The sequence below is a fragment of the Bos indicus x Bos taurus genome, chromosome 2, assembly GCF_003369695.1.
Source record: "Bos indicus x Bos taurus breed Angus x Brahman F1 hybrid chromosome 2, Bos_hybrid_MaternalHap_v2.0, whole genome shotgun sequence".
Taxonomy (NCBI): Eukaryota; Metazoa; Chordata; class Mammalia; order Artiodactyla; family Bovidae; genus Bos; species Bos indicus x Bos taurus.
This window is the reverse complement of record NC_040077.1, coordinates 823,930-846,006: the sequence shown is the minus strand read 5'-3', so window position 1 is coordinate 846,006 and position 22,077 is coordinate 823,930. Positions and strand designations below refer to the sequence as shown.

The window sequence follows — 22,077 nt, the reverse complement described above, 5'->3', positions numbered from 1 at the left end:
AAAATGTTGCTTGTGGTAGTGAAATAACAACCCTGGGGCCAGTATTCTCCTGCAGATTAAGAGGTAGTATCCGTGCTCACCCTATAATGGAAGTATAGAATATGATGAGTAAACTTAAATAATTCATGAGTTTTTATAACAATTATAAACTAAATAAGAATTTTAAGTGCTGTAAGATGTTAAATAATTACAAATTTATTACTATAAAGCTATGCATTCTCAATGAGGGCAATATCACACCCAAAGGGGTGAAAATTGGTTTTCATCTGTTGTGCACAAGCACAGATATAGTTACGGTTTCGTACATAAGCAAATATAGAGTATATCTGTGGTATTAAAATTACATGGAGAGAGGCAGTTAGGAAAAAAATGTCTACAGAGGTTCCTTAGAAGATCAATAATAAAATATTGGGAAAATGGAACGTGTTTCAGAGACCTGGAAAGTGTCAACTCTGCCCTGATAAGGCCAGTGAACAGTGAACCTCCCATGGATGGCTCCTTAGACAGCAGCCCAAGCTTAGTGACTGTGGGCAGGAGCAACAAAATGGAAACAGGCCCAAGCTCTTCCTACCTAGGTGGGGATGAGTTGTATTTTTGAGGCCAATTGATGACAGGTTTTGAAGCTGGACAGAGGTTCATTACACTGTTATTTTTTGCACAGGTTTGATGTTTTCTGTAAACATTTTTTTCATGGACATTTTAACAAAACCAAAATAGTGGTCCAAACTCTTAAGCAAAAATAAGTGCTACAAAGAAATTATATTTTACAAACACCCTGTTTGTTCTAAACATTCAGATTTAGAAGAGATCTTTCAGTTTTATTTCAACATGAGCTAAATTTAAGAATTTACCCTAGTCTTCTATTTTCCAGCGTTGTTAGAAGAGCTAAATGATAATGTAACTCATTACAAAAATATATGGAAAAGTATAAGAGCTGATGTAAAATGGTAATCAAGGGTCCAGCCATCAAAGGATTAGAGTAACTGAAGAAGAAAACCAGCCAGGCTGTAGTCTGACAAAGGATGTGCTGATTTAACAAAGTGTCATCTAGGAAGGCCATCAAATGTTCATGGTGGCAACTCCCAGCCTGAGAAGTACTTCCGTGCAGTGACTTCCTACCTTTTTTTGTTTGTAAGTTTCCTTCATTTAATAATTTAGGGGTCTCTTAATAGTTCAAAATTTAAATAATTCATTAAATAGGAGTCATTTTTATAGGTAAGATAAATTACAGGATAATGTATTAATTTTGTTTTTGTTTTAATCAAAAAGCCTTAAAATGATCAGGAATTGATAAGAATGAGCATGAAAAATGTACATTTCAGACTTTCATCACCAGTGGGGGGAAAAAGCCTTTTTATAGACCTAAAACTGTCATTAGTGCATTTAGATTTTGGTGAAGGAAAATTTAAAATAACTCTACAATAATACAATGTTAATAGAAATGGGCCATGTATTGAGTCGTCATTTAAACATAAGTAATTTCTTGGTCCAAATTAGTGAAACCTTAAAAAAAAAAAGGATTGTCTCTAGAGAACATCATTTGAGAACAATGCTTTTTCAGACACATTCTGATACTCAGATTCACTTTTTTATAACAGTTATAGATTAATTACATCTTTCTTCTAAAAAGCTGTCAGATTTCCATTTCTTCGGGAGATATTTTCAGCAGTGTGTTGTTCGATTCCACAGGTTAAGCTCTCTTCATTATTATTAAGAACTTCATACATACTAGAAAGACTGCCGTTCACTGCTTTTTCGTCTTTCCGAAAAGACACAGGCAGACTTGAGAGACTAAAGCTGACGTCTTTAAAGGCATGCAACAAGAATATTCCCACAATGATTGTAAAGAAGCCACTCAGAGTACCAATGACATCATCAACAGGCATATCTTGCCATTCCTTAAAAAGAATAGCTGAACAAGTTATAACTGATGTTGTGAAGAACACGTAATATATTGGAGTCACGATAGAAGTGTTGAATATGTCCAGGGCCCTGTTTAGGTAGTTAATCTGTGTGCTCACACAGACTATAAGGCTCAGCAGCAGGATCCAGGTCAGGGGATGTTGTAGCACAGGTTTTCCAGCAAACAGCTCTTTGATAGCAATGCCCAGGCCTTTAGCACAGGAGACTGAAACTGCCCCAATTACAGAGCAGATTGTGATATACACAAGAATGTTTGTCTGTCCATGGCGAGGTCCCACCACAAAGATTAATATCAAGGACACAATGACCACAAGTGTTGCAAAGACCACAAAACCTGGAGGAGGCAAAGAAAAATTATATTTAGTTAAATGTTTAAGTACTTGATAAGAAGGAGAAAAGCTGTGGTCCTAAAATAAAAATTAGCTTTCTTATGCTGCCCCAACAAAAACACAGTCATAATAATTTAGTTAGATGTACACACTGGAAGATTACGCTTCATACTCACAAATTATTATACTACTAACATTTTTAAAGTAGTATCTTGGGCCTCATAATTATACAGATATCCCTTGATTAACATGGGATTGAGTTGCATGGATCCAATTATACATGGATTTTTTTTCCCCAATAAATACAGTACAATACAATCTGAAGGCTGAACCTGTGGATGTGGAACCTCAGACATACAGGATGGACTGTAAGTGGGTGTTCTCAGATATCCCTAAGCTCTGTGTTGTTGAAGGGTCAAATGTATATATGTCAAAGAAAACAGTATCAGGCTGACTCACAGCCATCCGTCCAAGAACACTGCCCTACTTCCACCCACTGGGGTGCTCTCATTCCAAGAATAGGTATAATACAATCAGAACAATCAGAAACCAGTGGAGAGAAATTATGAGATGACCTTGAATGCTCAATGATCTGTAGATGCTAAAGAACATTTGTCTAATAGGAGCAAATTTTTTAAATATTTAGGGACCAACCACTGGCGTAAAAAATCAATAAGAGAACTTGACAATAACTGTCGGGATCCAAGTTAGATAGGAGACTGGAAGCCAACATGATAATAGCTAATGACTGTGTGGCACTACAGATCAGACACTTTTCTTAGCAATTTGCATCAATTAAGTCATTAAATTCTCACAACTACCCTGTAATACAGACACTGTCATTTGCAATTTTAAGATGAGGAAACAGAGCAGTTGTTTAATCTTTTAACTCCTTGAATTCTAGTAATATGATTTTTAGAGAAGGAAACACAAAAATAAGAATTTGTAAGGAGATGATAGAAACATGAAAGCCAAAAACCAGAAGATAGTCACTGATAACAGCAGATTCAAGAAAGCTGAATCCCACATCAGCAGTGATCAAAAATTAGAAAGTGACTCGGTGTGCTACAAAGAATGCTCTGAAGATACAAACTACCTCTAGAAGTGGGTTGAAGAAGAGACTAAAAACAGGAGGCCTAGCTAAAGTCTCTTCAAAGAGCACTGAGACCACGTCAGATCCCGGCCCAGTTCTGAATATCTCAGTGACCCGTCCCCTTGCCAGACCAGCTGAGTGCGTGGGGGCCTCACTAAAATGGGGCCCTGGAGGAAGGCATATGTCTATGATGGTAGCCATTTCCTCTTCCCCACTCAAATCCTAGATGCTGGCAAGCCAGATAGGAAACTTGGCTGGGAATCTGACCAGCTCAACTCTCAAGGCAGTCAAGGGTCACTAGAGAGGGGCCAAAACAAACAGAAGAAGTCTTTGTTAGTTCAACGTAGACAGAGGGAAACTTCAAAGACAATAATGAAATGAGAGGAATCAAAGCAGTCAAAATCTGAAGTAAAAGGAAGTACCCTGAGGTAGCTAGAGAAAGACCACACAAAGCAATGAAGACCCAGCATAGCCAGAGAGAAATAAAAAGTTATTTTGAAAAAGAATAAAATACAGTAAGACTAATAAAGTTTTTATTTTTTCATACCTGGATCTCCTAGCTTGTGAGACATTTCATTTAAGGTCTCAATCTCCTCTTCTTTTGGAGCATGAATAACCATAACTGTAGATCCCAGAATACTTAGCAAACATCCAATTTTTCCATGAAGATTAAGTCTTTCATTTAGAAAGTATGAAGAAAGAATGGCACTAAAATGGGAGGGAAAGATGGAGGACTATTAATCAGCTACTTTTCTCATTTTTAAATATCAACACAACTTAAGAATTTAAATTACTGAACTCAAACTAAAACACTGAGCTTATAAAGATTCTAGCTTTCAGCCAAGGTAAAAAAAAAATGCACATTCAATCATAAAATGAAAGTTTCTGGGAACCACCTGCTTCATCATACTCTTAAACCAGAATAGTTACCATCTTTCTACTGTAGGACATCAATATGAAATTTTACAATAAACAGAGCTATGATACAAATTTAAGAATCTAGGTCCATTTGGACTTATTTGCTCAACTTTATCCTTACTGAGTGATGAATCCATCATATATTTTCATTTAATTCCACATAACTTGCCTATTAATGATCAAGTTTTAATATTTTACAGCTAGTTTTATTGAAATCTTAAAAAAAGTATAAACCTATAAATAATGGCATAACAGAAAATTAAGAATAAAAGACATTACCATAATACATATTTATTACACATAATACACAAATAGCATCTTGTATCTTTATACATTATACAGTTTCTTGAAAATTATATAATTTTGCATACAATATAGATTTATGTAAATATTGTTAAAAAAAGGATAAAAATACCTATCAATCAACCATCTTTGGGAATACTAGCCAAAATCCAGACTTCAATATGGGCTTAGCTGTTTCGGCTAATGATTAAAACAACAGAAACAGGACAAGTCTTGGACTTGTTCCTTCCAAAAAAGTGTCCCAGGCCAGTCTTCAACCTTGCTCCAATCAATTACTTTCTAGAGAAGTTATAGAGATCTATTCATCACCAGTCACCACCTACCAAAGTATACATGTGTCAAATGATAAATACTGTAACTAATGCAACTTGGAATTTTAAAATACTGCAATTAAAGTAGAACTAGTGTTGACTCTAAACACAAACAAGACAAAGCATAAAAGCATTTTCTCCCACAACTTGTTAGCTGGCCTATGCACAGAGAATAACATTTCAAAAGCAAACTACTACACAGCATAAAAAAAGTCTCAAGGTTGTTTAAATATAAATTAAACTGAGCATGTGTAATTAGCAGGTACTGAATGCCTTAGAGATGAAACATTAACTGCTGTTTCTACACGTGAAGAGAAGGGTCCTCACCTTACTAGGACACTGAGTGCTCCTAAGGGAGTCACTAGGGTGGCTGGTGCAAATGCATATGCAGCAAAGTTGGCCACCTCGCCAGCTCCCACTTGGAGAAAGACAACAAAAGGAAATGCTCAGATAGGAACATATTTAGTCAAAACAGAAAAGGCTGCATTTTACATACATTTTTTAACACACTATTTAAATTGTTATTCATAAGGGTTCTCCTGTAAATTATCAACATTAGAATAGAATTCAAACCAATTAGAAACAATACAAACCTATAATTTTAATGGAAAATATCTAATTTCTATGTGGGTTTTTTTTTTTTTCTGGTTGGGCTGCGTGGCTTGTGGGATCCTAGTTCCCCAACCAGGGATCGAACCAGGGTCCTCAGCAGTGACAGCACTGAGTCCGAATCACTGGGCTGCCAGGCAATTCCCCTGTGTATGGGTTTTTTAAATCAAAAATTTAGTATTTATATCCTATGACAAACAAAAAATCAGCTTAAATAGATATAAAAGCCTTTTTTACTAGCTCTTTTCTTTTTTAAAACCCAACTCTTACATTCAGAAGATATTCTTGGGTTGCTACTATGCATCAGATGTTCTAGGATGAGGAAAAATAAAATAAGACATTTTAGTGAAGGGAAACAGACAAAACATAAAAATGAAGTAAAGTGTGCTACTCAGAAAACAAAGCAAGGGAAAGGAATGAAGAGCTGGTGCCAGGCAGATAATGTTGCCAGGCAAGGGTGCTTGGACAGAAAGTTTTGATCAGTCAGATATGGAGTGAGGGGTTTACCAGCAGCTACGTGTGGGGGGGAAATGGGGAGACATCCCAAGCAGGAAGAACAAGTACAAAATTTTGATTCAAGACCATATCTGGCATGTCTGAGCAGCAAGGAAGCCAGAGTGGCTCATACAGAGCCAGAATGCGGGGAGTGGCCAGGGAGAACAGGACCTTTGTGAGTCTCTCAATGGATTTCATCTGAGCTGAAGCCACTGAGGAATTTTAGCAGGGGAGGGACATGTGATCACATAAAATCACTCTTGGCTACGGTTTTCCAAAATGGTTATACACCTAGTAGTGTATGAGAGTTTCCTATTTCTCACTCTTCCCAACGTTTGCTAATCTGTTAATGGGAAACAGGATTATTTTATTATGCTTTGAATTTGCATTCCCCTTTTTCATATGTTTATTAGCCAAGTTAAATCTTTTAGTGAAGTAGTTTGGGTTTTTTACCAGTTTGTCTATTAGGGTATTTGTTTTCTCTTATTGATTTTAAGTAATCCTTCATATATTTTGAACACGAATATTTTCTCAGCTTCAAAAAAAGTCTTTGCTATTTCCCCATTTTGGTGTTTACTATGGGCTTCCCAGGTTGGCTCCAGTGGTAAAGAACCCACCTGCTAATGCAGGAGATGGAAGAGATCCCTGGGTTGGGAAGACTCCTTGGAGGAGGGCATGGCAACCCACTCCAGTATTCTTGCCTGGAGAATCCCAAGGACAGAGGAGCCTGGCGGGCTTCAGTCCACAAGGTGGCAGAGTCAAACATGACTAAAGACTTAGCATCAAGCAATTGTCAGTTCTGGCATTTTTTTGGCTTAGAAATCCTTTATCATCTTATCATCTTTAATTCACCTAAATTACTAATTTGAAATGGTTTTAGTCATGAATAGCTGAATTTTACTGAAATAATCATATAATTTTCTCCTTCAATTTAACACAGTAAATTACAGTGACTTGTTTTCCAAGATTATGCCAATTTTGCATCTGCAGAATAAATCTAACTTGCTCATATTATTTTGTTTGTGATTTTTACATTTAGGTTTGTGAATGAGACTAGACTTTATTTTTCCCTTCTTATTCTGTCCTGATCAGGTTTTCGTATTAGGATTATACTAGCTTTTTAAGAAGAATGAGGGAACCCCTTTTTCTATTATTAAGAAACTTCTTAAGACTACAATTATTTCTTCTTTAAATGACTGTGTAATTTACCTATGAAACCATCTGGGCTCAGGACTTAGTACATGCAAAGGTTTTAAAACTACAGCTTCAACTGGGTTAAGCTAGAGAAGTATTCCAGTTTTCTATTTCCTCATGAGTATTGATACACTTTACCTTTCCATAAATTTTATCTATTATTTTTTATCAACTGGATGTTTTTCATAATATCCTGTTAATATCTATGAAACCTTAATTACATCACCTAGCTATTCTATCTTTTCCTTTTCTTGATCAGTTTCAACAAAAGGTTTGTCAAGTTCATTATTCTGAGCATTGACCCAAATCTCGCTTTAATACTTTGTTTTTCTATTTAAATACTTTTAGCTCTTCTCTTTACTCCTTCTATGGTTTATTCTACAATTCTTTTTCTATTTTCCACTAGATGCCTCATCTTTCTTTTCAATTATATTTATTTGAAACTATAAATTTTACTCTACTTCAGTTTTATTCCCTAAGTTATGATATTTTGTATTCTGTATCAACATACTGAAGTATTGTTTAAATTAAACATACTTTTAAAATATTTTAATTTCCATTCTGACTTCTTTGAACCATGGGTTACATAAAAGCGTATTTCTAAATTTCTACATGTATTTTTCATGTTGTATTTTTGTTACTGATTTCTAATATAATGATAATGATCTGTGAAAAACTTAATTAAATCCTTTGAAAAATTTCAAGACTGGCTTTATGGTCCAGCAAATAGTTCATCTGCATCAATATTCCATATGCACTTGAAAATAACGGAGACCTGAAGTTGCTGAGTTCAGTGAGTTAAGTTAAATCTGCTGTTCATATTTTCTATCACCTTAAGAATTTTCCTCTGCCTGTCCCATCAACTGCTCAGTGTCATATTAAAATCTCACTATATGAACCTGGATTTGTGTATTTCTCCGTGCTGTTCTGAGTTTCAAGGCCACATTATTCGTTTTATGTATTTATTTATGGCTGTACTGGGTCTTCGCTGTTTGCCTGTGCAAACATTCTTTAGTTTTTGGTGCGTGGGGGCTACTCTTTGTGGCGGTGCACAGGTTTCTCCTTGTAGTGGCCTCTTGTTGCAGAGCACGGGGTAAGGCTTAGCAGGTGCTGATATATGGGCTAAACTGCTCCAAGGCATGTGGGATCTTCCCAAACCAGGGATCAAACCCATGTCCCCTGCAATGGCAGGCAGATTCTCATCCACTGTGCCACCAGGGAAATCCTCAAGGCCATATTATTTATATATATTTTATCAGTCAGGACTGATAAAACCTCCTGAGTTGAACCCTTTGTTTTTAAGAAATAATCCTCTATCTCCAGTGTTGTTTTGGTATGAAGTTTATTTTTTCTAAAATAACAGAAATGTCAAGTTTCTTTAGGCATGTTTTTCCATCCTTCTCTTTCAGCCATTTTATATCCTCATATTTTACAGTGTACCTGACAACAGGCATGAAGTTTATAATTTGTTTTTATAATTCCAATAGAATAATCTTTGTCTTTAACTGGGCCATTTCATGCACAGTAGTTGACAGACCTGGATTTAAATATACCTGAGGCTGATTCATGTTGATGTTTCGTAGACACCAACACAATACTGCAAAGCAATTATCTTTCAATTAAAAATAAATTTTAAAAATAAGTTAAAAAATAAATATACCACATTTTAAAAGACTTTCAAGAGTTTAAATATTAATAATGTAATACTTCAAATATTCAGAAAAACAGAATAAAATATAAATGACAGCTATATATCCACCACCCGAGTGGTATCACCCTTCACAAGTTCTCTCTTTCAAAAGGGGCCTGCTATGGAGTCTGTAGTTACCTCTAGGGCAGAAGTATCTCCAGCTCATCCTGAGCTTTATGCGTTTCCTGGCTAGGTAATTCTTAACTATCATGTTGGCTCTTTAATGCTTTTAAGAGGATGCTTTTTTATATCCTGTCCAGTCTTTCAACTTGTTTTTAGCGAATCTTATTATTAGTTTCATCTTCAAAACATCCCGAATTCTACCACTACTCACCACACTAACTGCCATCACTCTGGGTCCATGCCATTATCACCTCTTACCAAATTATTTCAATAGCTTCTTACTGGTTTCTCTGCTTTTGCCCCTATACAGTCTATGCCTCAACACAGCAGCCCAAGAGTTCCTATTAAAACCTGAGTCTGTACATGTTACCCCTTTGTTCAAGCCTCCAATAATCCCCCATCAAACATAAAAGTCAAAGTCTTTTCTGTGACGTACAAAGCCCCATGTAATCTAGGTCCTCATTACTTCTCTAAACTTAACCTCAACCACTGCCCTGCACTCCCACTCCGTTACTATCCTTATCTCTTTAATGGTTCCTGAGGTTTTAGTAATCCAGTGCTGTACAACAAAGCACCCCCAAAACTGGCAGCTTAAAACAACAAATGTCAGCCGTGTTTTCTGTTGGCCAAGACAATGATTTCTCATAGTTTCTGATGATCAGCAGGTACTTCTCAATCAGCGTCTTTCAAAACGTTGCAGTCGAGATACTATCTGGAGCCTGTGCCTTGCCACAACCTGGAGGACTCACATCCAAGGTAACTCATGTGACTGTTAAGGCAGTAACTTGAGTGTAGCCTGGGGACCTCTCCTCAGGCTGACTGTCCTCCAGCACAGAAGTTGGCTTCAGAATGACCAATCCAATCAATTAAGGCAAAACCTTAATGCCTCTGATGACTTAAGTCACAAGTCATCAACTCTGTTGTATACTTTGATCATAACGCATTAATTCAGTGTGAGAGGAGATAATACAAAGTTGTGACTACCAGGGAGCAAGAAGCTTTGCGGGCTATCTTGGGTTCTGCCTACCACATTTTAACCCGCCAGGCATGGTCCTGCTCACTGCCTTCATGTTTATTATTTCCTCCTGCTTAAAATGTTCTTCACCCAAATACCCATATGGTTCTTCACCCAAATACCCCTCACTTCCTTTATCTTTTACTCAAATATTATCTTTCCAATGAGGCCTGCCCTGGCCCCTCGACTAGAACATAAACCTATCTATCCTTCCTTTCACTACACCCCTTCTCTGCGTACTACTGGCAAATGTCAGCGTTTGTCACTAACACACAGTTTAGTTTATCTTCTTTACTGCTGTCCACCTGGAAAGTAAAGTCTCCTGTGGATAAGAAGCACCTAGAACACCTGACACACAAAATGATCAAGAAGTACTTCCTGAATGAAGAGTTCAATTGTCTCTTTGTTATTTCAACTGCCCTTAGAAAAAAATTTTACATGATTCAATCCGGAATATTTTGAAAGCTCAGTGTCTTAAGGATCCCTCTTTCTATGTACTTTTTAAAAGACAATCATCAGAGCCCCCTCGCCTGCCCCCTTGCACCCCTCACAAGCATCCTACAGTAATAAACCTACTTCTTGCCTATCAAAAAAATAATACATAAATACACAAAATGTAATCATCAAAGTATGCACGGAAGTCTTAGCAAATGCATACCTCCTTTCTAATTTGGAATGAAAATCAAAGGAAGGACAGGAATGCTTTCTATGATCTTTCACTTAAGATCACCTTAAACTGAGCATAACTTTTAAAAATACATATATATGTCAGGCATGTTTTAATCAGATAGACAAAAGTTTTCTCATCCAAATTAAATAAACTATTAAACTGTTAAGTGACTTATACAGGCTTAAATTTTACATATTTTGAGTTTTGTTCATCAAAAACACCCAGAATTTAAAGTTTTAAAATTTGCTGGTAATATAAATATGGTAATATGTAAAATAGTATACATAAATATTTCAATATACACCTATAGTATTTTCTTGAAACATCCTCTATACATACTTGATAGCAGTCCGGCCCACCATAACCATTCTTTGAGATACGCATGGCCACCTTGACCTGTCAATGAAAACATATTTCACTTCTTTGGAAGATTATTAGACTTCAATATATTTATGACAACAATTAGTAATGACAGATTTTAAAATATCATTTGCTTATTATTACTATATTGAATAAAGGTTTCATCATGATTACACCAGAGAAGGCAATGGCACCCCACTCCAGTACGCTTGCCTGGCAAATCCCATGGACGGAGAAGCCTGGTAGGCTGCAGTCCATGGGGTCGCTAAGAGTGGGACACGACTTCACTTTCACTTTTCACTTTCACGCACTGGAGAAGGAAATGGCAACCCACTCCAGTGTTCTTGCCTGGAGAATCCCAGGGATGGAGGAGCCTGGTGGACTGTGTCTATGGGGTCGCACAGAGTCAGACACGACTGAAGTGACTTAGCAGCAGCAGCAGAAGCATAATTACAAAGGGGATTTCTTAGATAATATTTTTATGATTATCTTAAAACAGGGGATGTGAGGATCACAAGAATGTGAATGAAGGAGTTAAATCAATCCTTCTATTTCAGTTCATAGTTCATGCTTTTGTTTTGTGAACTGACCTTCAATAAACAAAGTGAACCAATCAGAAACAGCCCAACTTCTAGTGAATGAGATAGTGGAGAAGCCATTTAGGTGTGGGTTGGCCCCACTTATGAGATAGTAACCCTGGAGAAAAGGGTCCTTTATTGACCAGAACATAAAAAGTTTGAGCACTGCTCACAGTCTGGAGCTTCCAGGATATTCATCCTGCCTTTTCCTCTAGACCATCCTTCACTTTCCTCTAGACCAAACTAACAAAATTCGGAAGCAATCAGTACTTAACCCATTATTCAAAAGAAAAAGTCAATGTGAATGAACCCTTTGATAAGCATATCCACATGGAAAGTGTGAGTACCTGACTTAGGAATGAGGATATACTTATTCAAATAGTATATGCCAATACTTTCTCCTTTCTGCATGAAATCCAATTGAGGTCATTATTTTAAGAGCTTGATTAGGTATGGCTATAGAAATGGCACAGAAAAGAAGGAGGAGGTAATTTTTTTTTTTACTGCCAAAGCAGATTTTCCTATGAGAACAGAACTGGGTCTAAAACTGAAGCAGAGGCTGAATGACAGAACATGGCCAGAATGCAACATAAAGCTGGAAGCTGTTATGATACACCAAAGTTAGAGGGCGTTCAATCACATCAGGCATTTTCCAGGGGCTCATGGCTTGTCAGTAGTTTCTGGGGATCAACCTATACCACCAATCAGAATTTCACTCAACTGAGTACACCTCAACCCAAAGAAGCCAGCTCTCCTTTCTGCCAATTTGAGATCAGGAAGGAAAATGTCTAAGGAAAAAACAAACTTACTATCATAGACAAAAGAGCCTAGCCTTTGATAAGATTCTGATTCTATCCATATAAGCTCATTTCCTTCTCTGCAGACATATCAAAATTTAAAGAAAGGGCTGGATGCTAACTGGGTATTGGTCCCTATTCCCACTTTGATAATAACTGCAAGAGTGAGTAGTTAACTTATTTTGACTTTTTATTTTTCTTATTACAAAAGTGATTCTCTATAAACATTTACAATTCTTACAAAGTCCAAAGTTTTGAATATAGTCACCAGGAATGAAGATATAGTCTTCTACAGTCAAAGAACCCAAATATCAATGGATATTTGGACCCAAATATCATGTGTTCCACAGAGGAACACAATGATGCCATTTCAAAGTTACACAGGGCATAAATAACTTACCTGCTCTCGTGGAGCCTTTTCTGGCAAGTCGTAGAAGGCCTTTTTTTTTCAAAATGAAACTCCCTCCAATGAAAATACTGGAGCTCATAGCCAATCCCAGACCAATATAAAAGTCATACTTTCCATGCCCCTGGCTCATTTCGCTTGTTACTTAAAAAGCTACTGTGAATCACATTGATCAAGAGCACAGAAACTGTTGGTGCTGGAGGCAGGATGATGCAGTCTTCAAATCTAAAGAGGGAAAACAAAATGAAATTTTCACAGAATGACAGGATGCATGATCACTGCAAAATTTTACTGTTTCTTTTCTCATAAAATAATACTTTTTATTACTACTATTAATAACATAAATATATTCACCATTTGTATTTAGCACTAATCTAATTATATATCCGCCAATTATGGAAAAAGATGGGATTGTGATATAAAACCAAACTTAAAAACTGGGACTTCCCTGGCAGTCCGGGGGTTAAAACTCCATGCTTCCACTGCAGGGGGCAATGGTTCAATCCCTGATCAGGAAACTAAGATGCTACATGCTGTGCGGTGCAGCCAAAAAAGAAAAAACACTGAACTCATAGAAACAGAAAACTCTGAAAGGTGGGGGTTAAGGGGTAGGGAAAGGGAGTGAAGGTGGTCAAAAGGTACAACCTTCCAGTTATAAGATTAATAAGTGACATAGTTAACAATACTGTATTGCGTAGGCTAGTGAATGTGGCTAGACAGTAGATCTTAATTCTCACTACAAAAAAAAAATAAAAACCCATTTAGCTATGTGTGGTCATCGATGAACGTTAACTAAACTTACTGTGGTAATTATTTTATAATATATACCTTACGCGGTACACCTTAAACTAATACAATGTTACATATCAACTACAATTCAATAAAACTGGGGAAAAAATAAAAAGTAAAACCATATTTAAATTGATTTTATAAACTCTGGTTTCGTATTTTAAAAATGTTTCCTGTCTTAGCTGCACAGTCCATAGTTAACAAACTTTCCTAAGAAAAAAAAACTCCTCAGAATGAAAATGAGGCATAAAAATACACAAATCTAGTTTACAAAAACATTTACCAGTTTTACAAATGTGTCTTTCTGAATACGCTATACAAAGAAACAAAAAATTTTCTCAAGCATACATTTTCTTCTTAGAAATCTATGTAGATGTAAGTATATGGTAATTTATTTCTTATGTAGCCCATTCAGGAATGTGTAAGGAGAAGGCAGATGTCACATTATTTTGTTATAGTAGAGAATGAAGTCTAGCAGACAGATGTTTGTCAGGGTATGTGTGTGGTACTCTTGGCCCTTTTAGCAAACAGGAGGGTCATGGAACCTAGAAGACTCAAGCTATAAGACCAGAAAGGATGCAATGGCTTACCAAAGACTACAGTTTTTTTCAAACAGCCCAAACTCAGAACTCTATTGGCAAATGAACTAAATTGGGTAGAAAAGCAGAGGAAAAAGCACTTACTCGGCTGCAAGGTTTACTACTGGTTATAACAAACTGCCAGCCCAACTTTCTGATATGTCTTGAGATGTTTTTAGTCCCACAATTTAACAACTGAATCCCAGAATTAATCTACAATTCAGTCAGGATCCTTAGTCATTAACCCTCACCGACCAGCCAGATTTTTCCATTCTTCAGGTTACAGGACACTGGCCTTTAACAAAAGCAACTTAATTTCCTATCTACCTGCCCCTCAATTACCTTATCCATCCACGCAAACAGGTTTTACTGAACATACATTCTGTGCACTAAGCAGTATGATCAGCTGTTTGGATAAAATGGTAATAGCTTTTAGACTTCAGTGGGGAGACAGACAAGGGAAAGATTATAACAGGGGGTTGGGAGGTAAGTGAAATAGGTGAGGGAGATTAAGAGGTACAAACTTTTAGGTACAAATAAATGACTCACTGAGATGAAACATACAATATGGGGAACATAGTCAATACCAATGTAATATCTTTTTATGGTGATAGAGGGTAACTAGGTTCATCAAGGTGATCATTTTGTAACATATAAAAATATAATTAATCCTGAAATGAATTTCTAAGGTCCCAGGCTGCTGAAATTGTGAACTAATTGCATCCTTAAGCAAATGAGCCAACATAAAAGTGGTTCAATTTTTTTTTTTTTAATATTTTGCACTTGGAACATAGCATTGTGGGTCAATTATACAGTTAAAAAAAAAAAAAAAACTTTCAATACTAAACTTCCAGTTATGAAAAAAATACCTTAAAAACAGTACTTACTGTAATTGCACAATAAAGTTTGACAATTTTCTTAAACACAAAAGAATGAAACCCTCGGCTATAGTTTTTCACATCTAGTGGCTTAGTTTGAATCAATTCCCTTATTTCTCCTTCTTATTAATAAATATACGAAAATGAAAGAGAAGTTCTAAACCTATAATTAAACTACTCTATTAACAAAAGAAAAAAAGATTATAACAAAATAAAAAGTGTGTTTACAGGTTCCCACCATACCCTACAATTTGTTTATCCATGTTTATGACTCAGTTACCCTCAGCAGAAGGCCAGCTTCCGGGCTCCTGCACAAGAGTCACCTTTACTTATCCTGTGTGCCAAGTATCCAGCAATCTCAAACTATGTCAGATGTATTCTGGGTGAATACTGACGAATGGAATCATATGATTGGCCCTAAAAAATAAAGCTGGCTATTTATGAGTAAGAAAACCACTGCGTCATTCAGCTTAGCATTCTAAAACGTAACCACTGTAAAACATAGCCTATAAACTGAAAAACTATAAAAAGTTGTCAAAGTAAGCTGGGAAGTGATAGTACCACATACAAATGAACATGCAAAGATGACAGTAACAATGGCTGGAAAATGAGAGTAAAGAAACCCAGCCACCGCTAAACACTTCAGCCTACTTGGCAGATATATTCTTCTAATAAGCAAGAGTCATCTAACTGAAATGAACCATCCTCCTTTAACCACTATGTTCATGGAACAACGTTCTTAATTACCATTCAAGTTCTACTGAGGAAGTAACTAATTAAATCTTTGAAAATCTCCCTTTTGAAGGTTTGACTAAAACAAGCCAACTTAGAGTCTGAATATCCTAGAATCAATAAAACAAAACCTTGTTATCTGCAAGGACCATACTCAGAAACAAGCCAAGCATATCTATAATTCCAATCCCATTATAAGGATAGCCTCACAAATCCAAATTGAGACTTTATAAAACTGACCTTCAAATACCAAATGTGTAGCTACCAACTTACTAATATTTACTAGTGCTTAAAGTTGAGCGACTTCACTTTCACTTTTCACTTTCATGCATTGGAGAAGGAAATGGCAACCCACTCCAGTGTTCTTGCCTGGAGAATCCCAGGGACGGGGGAGCCTGGTGGGCTGCCGTCTATGGGGTCGCACAGAGTCAGACACGACTGAAGTGACTTAGCAGCAGCAGCAAAGTTAACTTTCCACTAAATGGCAAATTACAAGTAATGTAAGGTCTAAAATTAAGATCCAATATATTATGCTGCCATGACACCTGGTAAAACTGGGGTGACTTAACCACAAGTTTCGGTCCTCCCCTACTCTGCTTTCATGGATAGGTCCCAAAGTCAAACAGCCCTCCTTATCACGGAGACCAGGCACACCTCCTGCTTATCCCTGAGTAGTGAGCTTCACTGCCTTGACAGACTGCAGAATTATTAAAGCAAGCCAATCACATCCTCCTGCAGGAACTGAGGGGCCCCTCAACCTCCTGCTTGCCTCACAGAGGTCCTGGTTTTTTACTCTGCAGCATGTGTGTGGCCCTGTGTAGTATGTGGTGTACTCCTCCTAGACATGTAAAAGTGACTAATGAACTGTTGTCTAAGAAACTGCTCTCACGTGCCCAGTGTCTAATGTCATGGGGAGGAAATCTTCTCCAGCAACGAGGTGAAGAAGAGATGACTAAACCAACACATTAAGTCGGAATCTTATTTTATCCTATGATCACTGAAAGTCCACTGTTCTTAACTCTACTGTGTCTATATATAAATTTTCTCTATATTTTACATAAAGTTGCACGTTGCTATTTAAAATCTTTTCCCCTCTTTTCTTTTTATTGTTACTGACTTATTGTGGAAAACTTCAAGCATACAAAAGCAAAGAAGGATGTTTTTGATCAGTTGGGTCAATCTTATTATGCACATGGCTTTGGAGAGCTGTACCCCTTATCCCAAATTCATTTCCAAACACAGAATCATGGCTCCCTTCATACAAGTCATCACTACCAGGACATACCACAGCTCCTCACAACCTTCTTTCCACTATGTAAGAGGATGCTCTTCACTTCAGGCCAGGTCACACTTCAAGTTGTGCTATAAAGACTTGTCCCGTAGCTACAGCCCATAGGCATTTTCTCTCCTGTGCAATTATTTTATTTACAGACAGGTTCATAAAATTTATTTCCCAATTACTATTCTATCTTTGAAGATAAATTCTAAGTTTCTTAAAGACAATGACTAGTTATTCGTGGTGGTCTCCCCAGAAAAAGGCACTCACTTATACTGGCAAATCTGATTCATAAGCTTTTCTAAAATTAAGGTTATTTGTTGTATGTGTTTGTTCACTTACTGAATACACCAGTGTGTACATGGGTGGGGAAGGATGCCAAGTAACATAAAAGTTGCATACCATCAAGCTATAAAGCAGCCTTCAGCCACTAAACTAAGTAAATGAATCACCTCATGTGACTTACACAGCAATGAGTCAGAATCTGTTTCGAAGCGCAGAGAAGTTCCTCCGTGCTACGTGGGGACAACAATGAACACCCAGAAGGATGTTCAACTCCCAAAGCAGCAGCCAATGATATAGATCTGTGGAGAATGTTACACAGAAAATGAAACAAAATTAAGGGGTCTAATCCGATGCAAAGAAGGTGGATACAGAATAATGAAGAATAGGACTAAAAGATGGGTGGGTTTTGATGCTCAATGAAGCATGAAATTCAGAAGACTATCTTCATTTGGATTTGTTGTTTATGTTGTATAGTTTTTGACTACTGAATTTATGAATACAACTATATATAACTGCTTTCATTTTAAAAACCATGTTGTATTTAGGTATCCAATAGTTTATATAAAAATATTATTTTTTGTTCAATTAAAAAGAAAAGGAAGGAAAGAAAATGGACATCAGCATGAATGTCCTGAAAGGAATATTTGCTTCACTATTCTCAGACCTGGTAATGTTCTGTTCCCACTCTGTGTAACTAAAGGTCAATCACAGCCAGGAGAGCCTGAAACAGAGATTATTTTTTATTTCTCAAGGATCTGCTTCAGGCAGAGCCAGATTTAAAAACAGTTAAACAAGGAAACTTGCTAAGTTTCACTTCAACTAGGTTCCCAAGCCAGAAATGACGAGTCCCAGGTGGTAACCTGCCCATCTTACCTCTCAGAGGGACTCAGGTGAAAGGTCCCAGTCCGCTACCCCTGACTGTTACAGTTTAACTTTTGTGGTAATCTGTTCAATAAACATACACTAAGCAGCACACGTCCCAGGCACTGGCGTTATAAAGATGACCAAAAGTTCCTGTCCTCAAGGATTCCACAGCTAAGTAAGAATTCTGAAAATAAACTATTCAAATTTTAAACACACTTCCAAATTTTAATAACTTTTAGAATTTTCAGCTTGTTCTAACAGGCACTTGATTTTCATAATTGATTTCATTAATATCTATGAACACTTACACTGTTAACTTTCATCAAATGAAATTATGTCAAAAGTGAAATTAATACAGCTCAAAGAAAAAAAATTATGAAACTGGTCCACTTCCTTCTGAAGCACAGAGAACATACAATTTAAGGAAGAGGAAAACATGGACCGGTATTCTAACACCTATATGAAAAGCCTGAAGTAAGATTTGTTTTGGGAATTCCCTGGCAGTCTAGAGATTAGGACACAGTGCTTTCACGCCCTGGTCCCAGGTTCAATCCCTGCACAGGGAAAGATCTTACAAGCTGCAGCACAACCCACCCCACCCCCCGCCAAAAAAAACCATGAAAAAAAGAAAAAGATTTACTTTGCAAAATGACATCATCAATTTCAAAGTTAGCTAACTTTAAAAATCACACCTATTTATTTAACAGTTTTAAACTTGTCACAGCACTTTTGACATTTTATTTTCACAAGAGCTTACATGTGATAATGTTAAGTAACTTCTCATGCAGCTGGTGAGTAGCAGACCTGGGATTAGAAAATGAGTCTCCTCATCCTCAGCCTTTTGCGTTTTCCATTAGTTTCCTTTTAGTCCCCAGGCTGGAACACAATCAAGGGGCAACTCAAACCAGGTTCTCAGTGTAGGTCAGTCTTCATGCCCAACCTGCTTCTCGTGTTCGAACTGTGGCTTCACCATCCTTCATCACCCAAATTGCCTACAACGGCCAAGGGTGCCAGATGGATTCTCTCTCTGAGAGAAGCCAGCCAGTGGCTGGCTACCCACTATTTACAAAAAGAATTCCAAATTTTGTAACCCAATATCTAAGACCTTTCACATTTGCTCCAAACCTGTATTTTAAATCTCTGCTTCCCAATACTGTATTTCATATACTATGGCTCCACCCTAGGTGAACACACTGCTGCCATTCTTACTTATTCCTTTCACTCCTCTGTATCTTTTTTACATTACTCCTTTCATCTTTAAAGACCTACTTCAAAAAAGCACCTCCACAATGAAGCCCTGCTTGAATTCCATAAACCAATTTTTTTCTGAATGTGCTAACCTTTATTCTGAATCTTTCTGCGGACACTTTTCCAGCCTCTATTATGATTACTAATGTACATGACTTATACCCCCCTCACTGTGGCTCCCTATGGACAATGGTATGCTTATTTCATTTACTCAGTCAACAAATAACTGATTTACAGTAAATGAATACATACTATGTTCAAAAACACGGCTACACAGTGAATACAGCAGACCAAAACCCTGCCCTTAAGAGTTTACCTTCTGTTGGCAAATAACGTTAATTTGGAAAGTGGTGAATGATACAGTGAAAAGTAAAGCATGTTAAAAATATTGAGTAATCTTAAAGATATTGGGTAATATAAAGTAATTGGGTTCAGGGGCTTCTATTTTAACTAAGTTGGTTAGGAGGCCTATTGGACAATGTAACATTGAGAGGCTTGAAAGAAATAGTAAAAGAACAAAGCATAGAAAGAAGCAAGTGCAAAGGCACTAAGGCATGAGCAAGCACGTAGTTTCTTAGGAAAACAAAGGCTACTATAACTGACACTAACTGAATCAGAGGGCTTCCCAGGTGGCTCAGTGGTAAAGAACTGGCCTGTCTAGCAAGAGATGTGGGTTCGACCCCTGGCTCAGAAAGATCCCCTAGAGAAGGAGATGGCAACCCACTGCTTGGCGGGCTACAGTTCACGCAGTAGTAAAAGAGTCCAACGCTGTTTAGTGACTAAACAACAAAAACTGAAGGAGGGTAGGTGGGATACCTCAGCAAGGTGTTTTTATACACTAGAAATATCCTCAAGAGTATAATTGTTTCTTATTATTATGTCTCCCTAATAGTAATAACTACCACTCTGGTGTGATTGATACACATTCTTTTTTTTTTGGATACACATTAACTCTAATCCACACAATAATGAGAAAAAGCTATCATTACCCCCCACCTTTTAGTTAAAGAAACCAAACCTCCCAGAGGTTAAATATCAAATAGAGGATCACATAAAAGTTGCACAGCCTGAAATGAAACCTAACTGTCCACTGGACTCAACTTCTATACAGACTACCCACATCTAAGAGTTCTCATTATTTACTTCTGCTTGGTTTCCATTGCTTTAATTTTTTCCAGCCTCTCCTTGGGCTAATTATTTTTAAACGTAGTAACTATAAATACTATGGAACCTAACTTTCCAATCCTATTTAGCAACAGTAATTATAAATTAAAATTTTAACTTACATGTAAGTTTAATATGGTCTCTTATGAATAAAAGGCTGGAAGAGGTTAGAGATGACTTATTCATTCTCATTTCCTCGTAAATAAAACCCTTTATTCTCATTTAAAGTTTTAAGCCCTGGCAGAGTGGCTCCAGCCTGGAAAGAAGAAAATACAGAAGTAGCAAAAGGAATGAATAGTTACTGAATACTTTTTTAAATTTAGCTACTAGCCTCCATACTCATTTTACTTACCAACTAACATAAAACCTACTCAACTGAGCATAACATACTGCTTCAACAGACAGCTTACGGGTATGAAACAAAGATCTCTATTCTCTCATATTTATTGTTAGTACAAAAAAATGTACTAACTGGGTTCATGGTACATAGGGAATTTCTAGAAACAAAACTAAAACATAGCGTGTAGTAAATGAATTGAAAAATCTAGAAAAGAGATTCAAGAGACAAACACAAAATCAAAGGTATAATGAATTTTGTTCAGTTGTATGGTGAGGGAGAGAGGGTTCACTGACTTTATAAAAGTTAGGAAATGGCCATGCTCAAAACGTTACAGCGACATCTAAGGCTTGTTCCACTGTCAATATCTCCGTGGTAGCTGAAACAATCTTTTAGAACTCATAACAAAGTGAAACTATTTTAATGAACAGGCGGCCCGAAAATGCCAGGCCAGGTTTCCATGGGATTTATTGGCAATCCAAATCATGTTGGAAACTCGATTACGGGGGAAATTACTTCCATCTCAGAACACGCGTGGCTCAGTGTCTCCAGAGAAAAGAGGCGTCCCTGAGGAGTCCTCCCCGACCCAAAAGGGGCAGGCCTGCCCACAGTTAGCCCCTTCGCGCTTGCCTGAAATGAAGAAAAGTGGAGACCTCACCGAAGTTGGCAGGCCCGCCGCGCAGCTTCCCCTCCGCTATCCGGCCCGGGTCACCTCTGCTCACACCCCCACACAGGCCGCTCCGGCTACCCACTCCTGAGCTCGCGCTGCCACCGCCTTCGTCTCCGTCCAGTGGGAGGTGTGAGCATCCAGGGCTGCAGCCGTGCGCACCGCTTCCTCCATGGGGGAGCGCCCGGGGGATCTTGTCCCAGACGACCTCCAGCCCCCACCACCGCCGCCGCCACCGCCGCCGCCACCGCCGCCGCCAGGACCTAAAGAGACAGCTAAAGAGAGCCTGGGCGCGGCCGAGTGACGCAAGAGGCAGCGCGCGCACGCGCAGTGAGGCGCGGCAAACGCCCCGCCCCCGGCGCGCCTTCCGGAGAAGGGGCGGGACAGAGGAAAGTGGTCTGGATTGTTGGCTGACCAAGTGATCAAAATCAAATCAAATCAACGT

At 37.7% G+C, this 22,077-nt stretch overlaps 1 protein-coding gene and 1 pseudogene across 4 annotated transcripts; one reads left to right on the top strand and one right to left on the bottom strand.

Moving 5' to 3' along the window:
• Positions 1-172: 172 nt before the first annotated feature.
• Positions 173-21,936, bottom strand: NIPA2 (NIPA magnesium transporter 2). 4 transcript variants are annotated; one of them, XM_027554374.1, is made up of 7 exons: positions 21,624-21,936; positions 17,534-17,651; positions 12,809-13,039; positions 11,013-11,069; positions 5,205-5,295; positions 3,893-4,053; positions 173-2,257 (listed from the first exon to the last, which is right to left on the bottom strand). In XM_027554374.1, the coding sequence occupies exons 3-7, from the start codon at positions 12,945-12,947 to the stop codon at positions 1,623-1,625; spliced, it is 1,083 nt and encodes a 360-aa protein (XP_027410175.1). In that variant the 5' UTR covers positions 12,948-13,039; positions 17,534-17,651; positions 21,624-21,936; the 3' UTR covers positions 173-1,622. The 4 variants fall into 4 exon arrangements, with proteins under 4 accessions (XP_027410175.1, XP_027410180.1, XP_027410183.1 ...); XM_027554379.1 differs by lacking the exon at positions 17,534-17,651 and adding an exon at positions 20,751-20,884 and having other exon boundaries at positions 21,624-21,872; XM_027554382.1 differs by lacking the exon at positions 17,534-17,651 and having other exon boundaries at positions 21,624-21,897.
• Positions 17,599-18,010, top strand: LOC113900726 (annotated as a pseudogene).
• Positions 21,937-22,077: the final 141 nt, after the last annotated feature.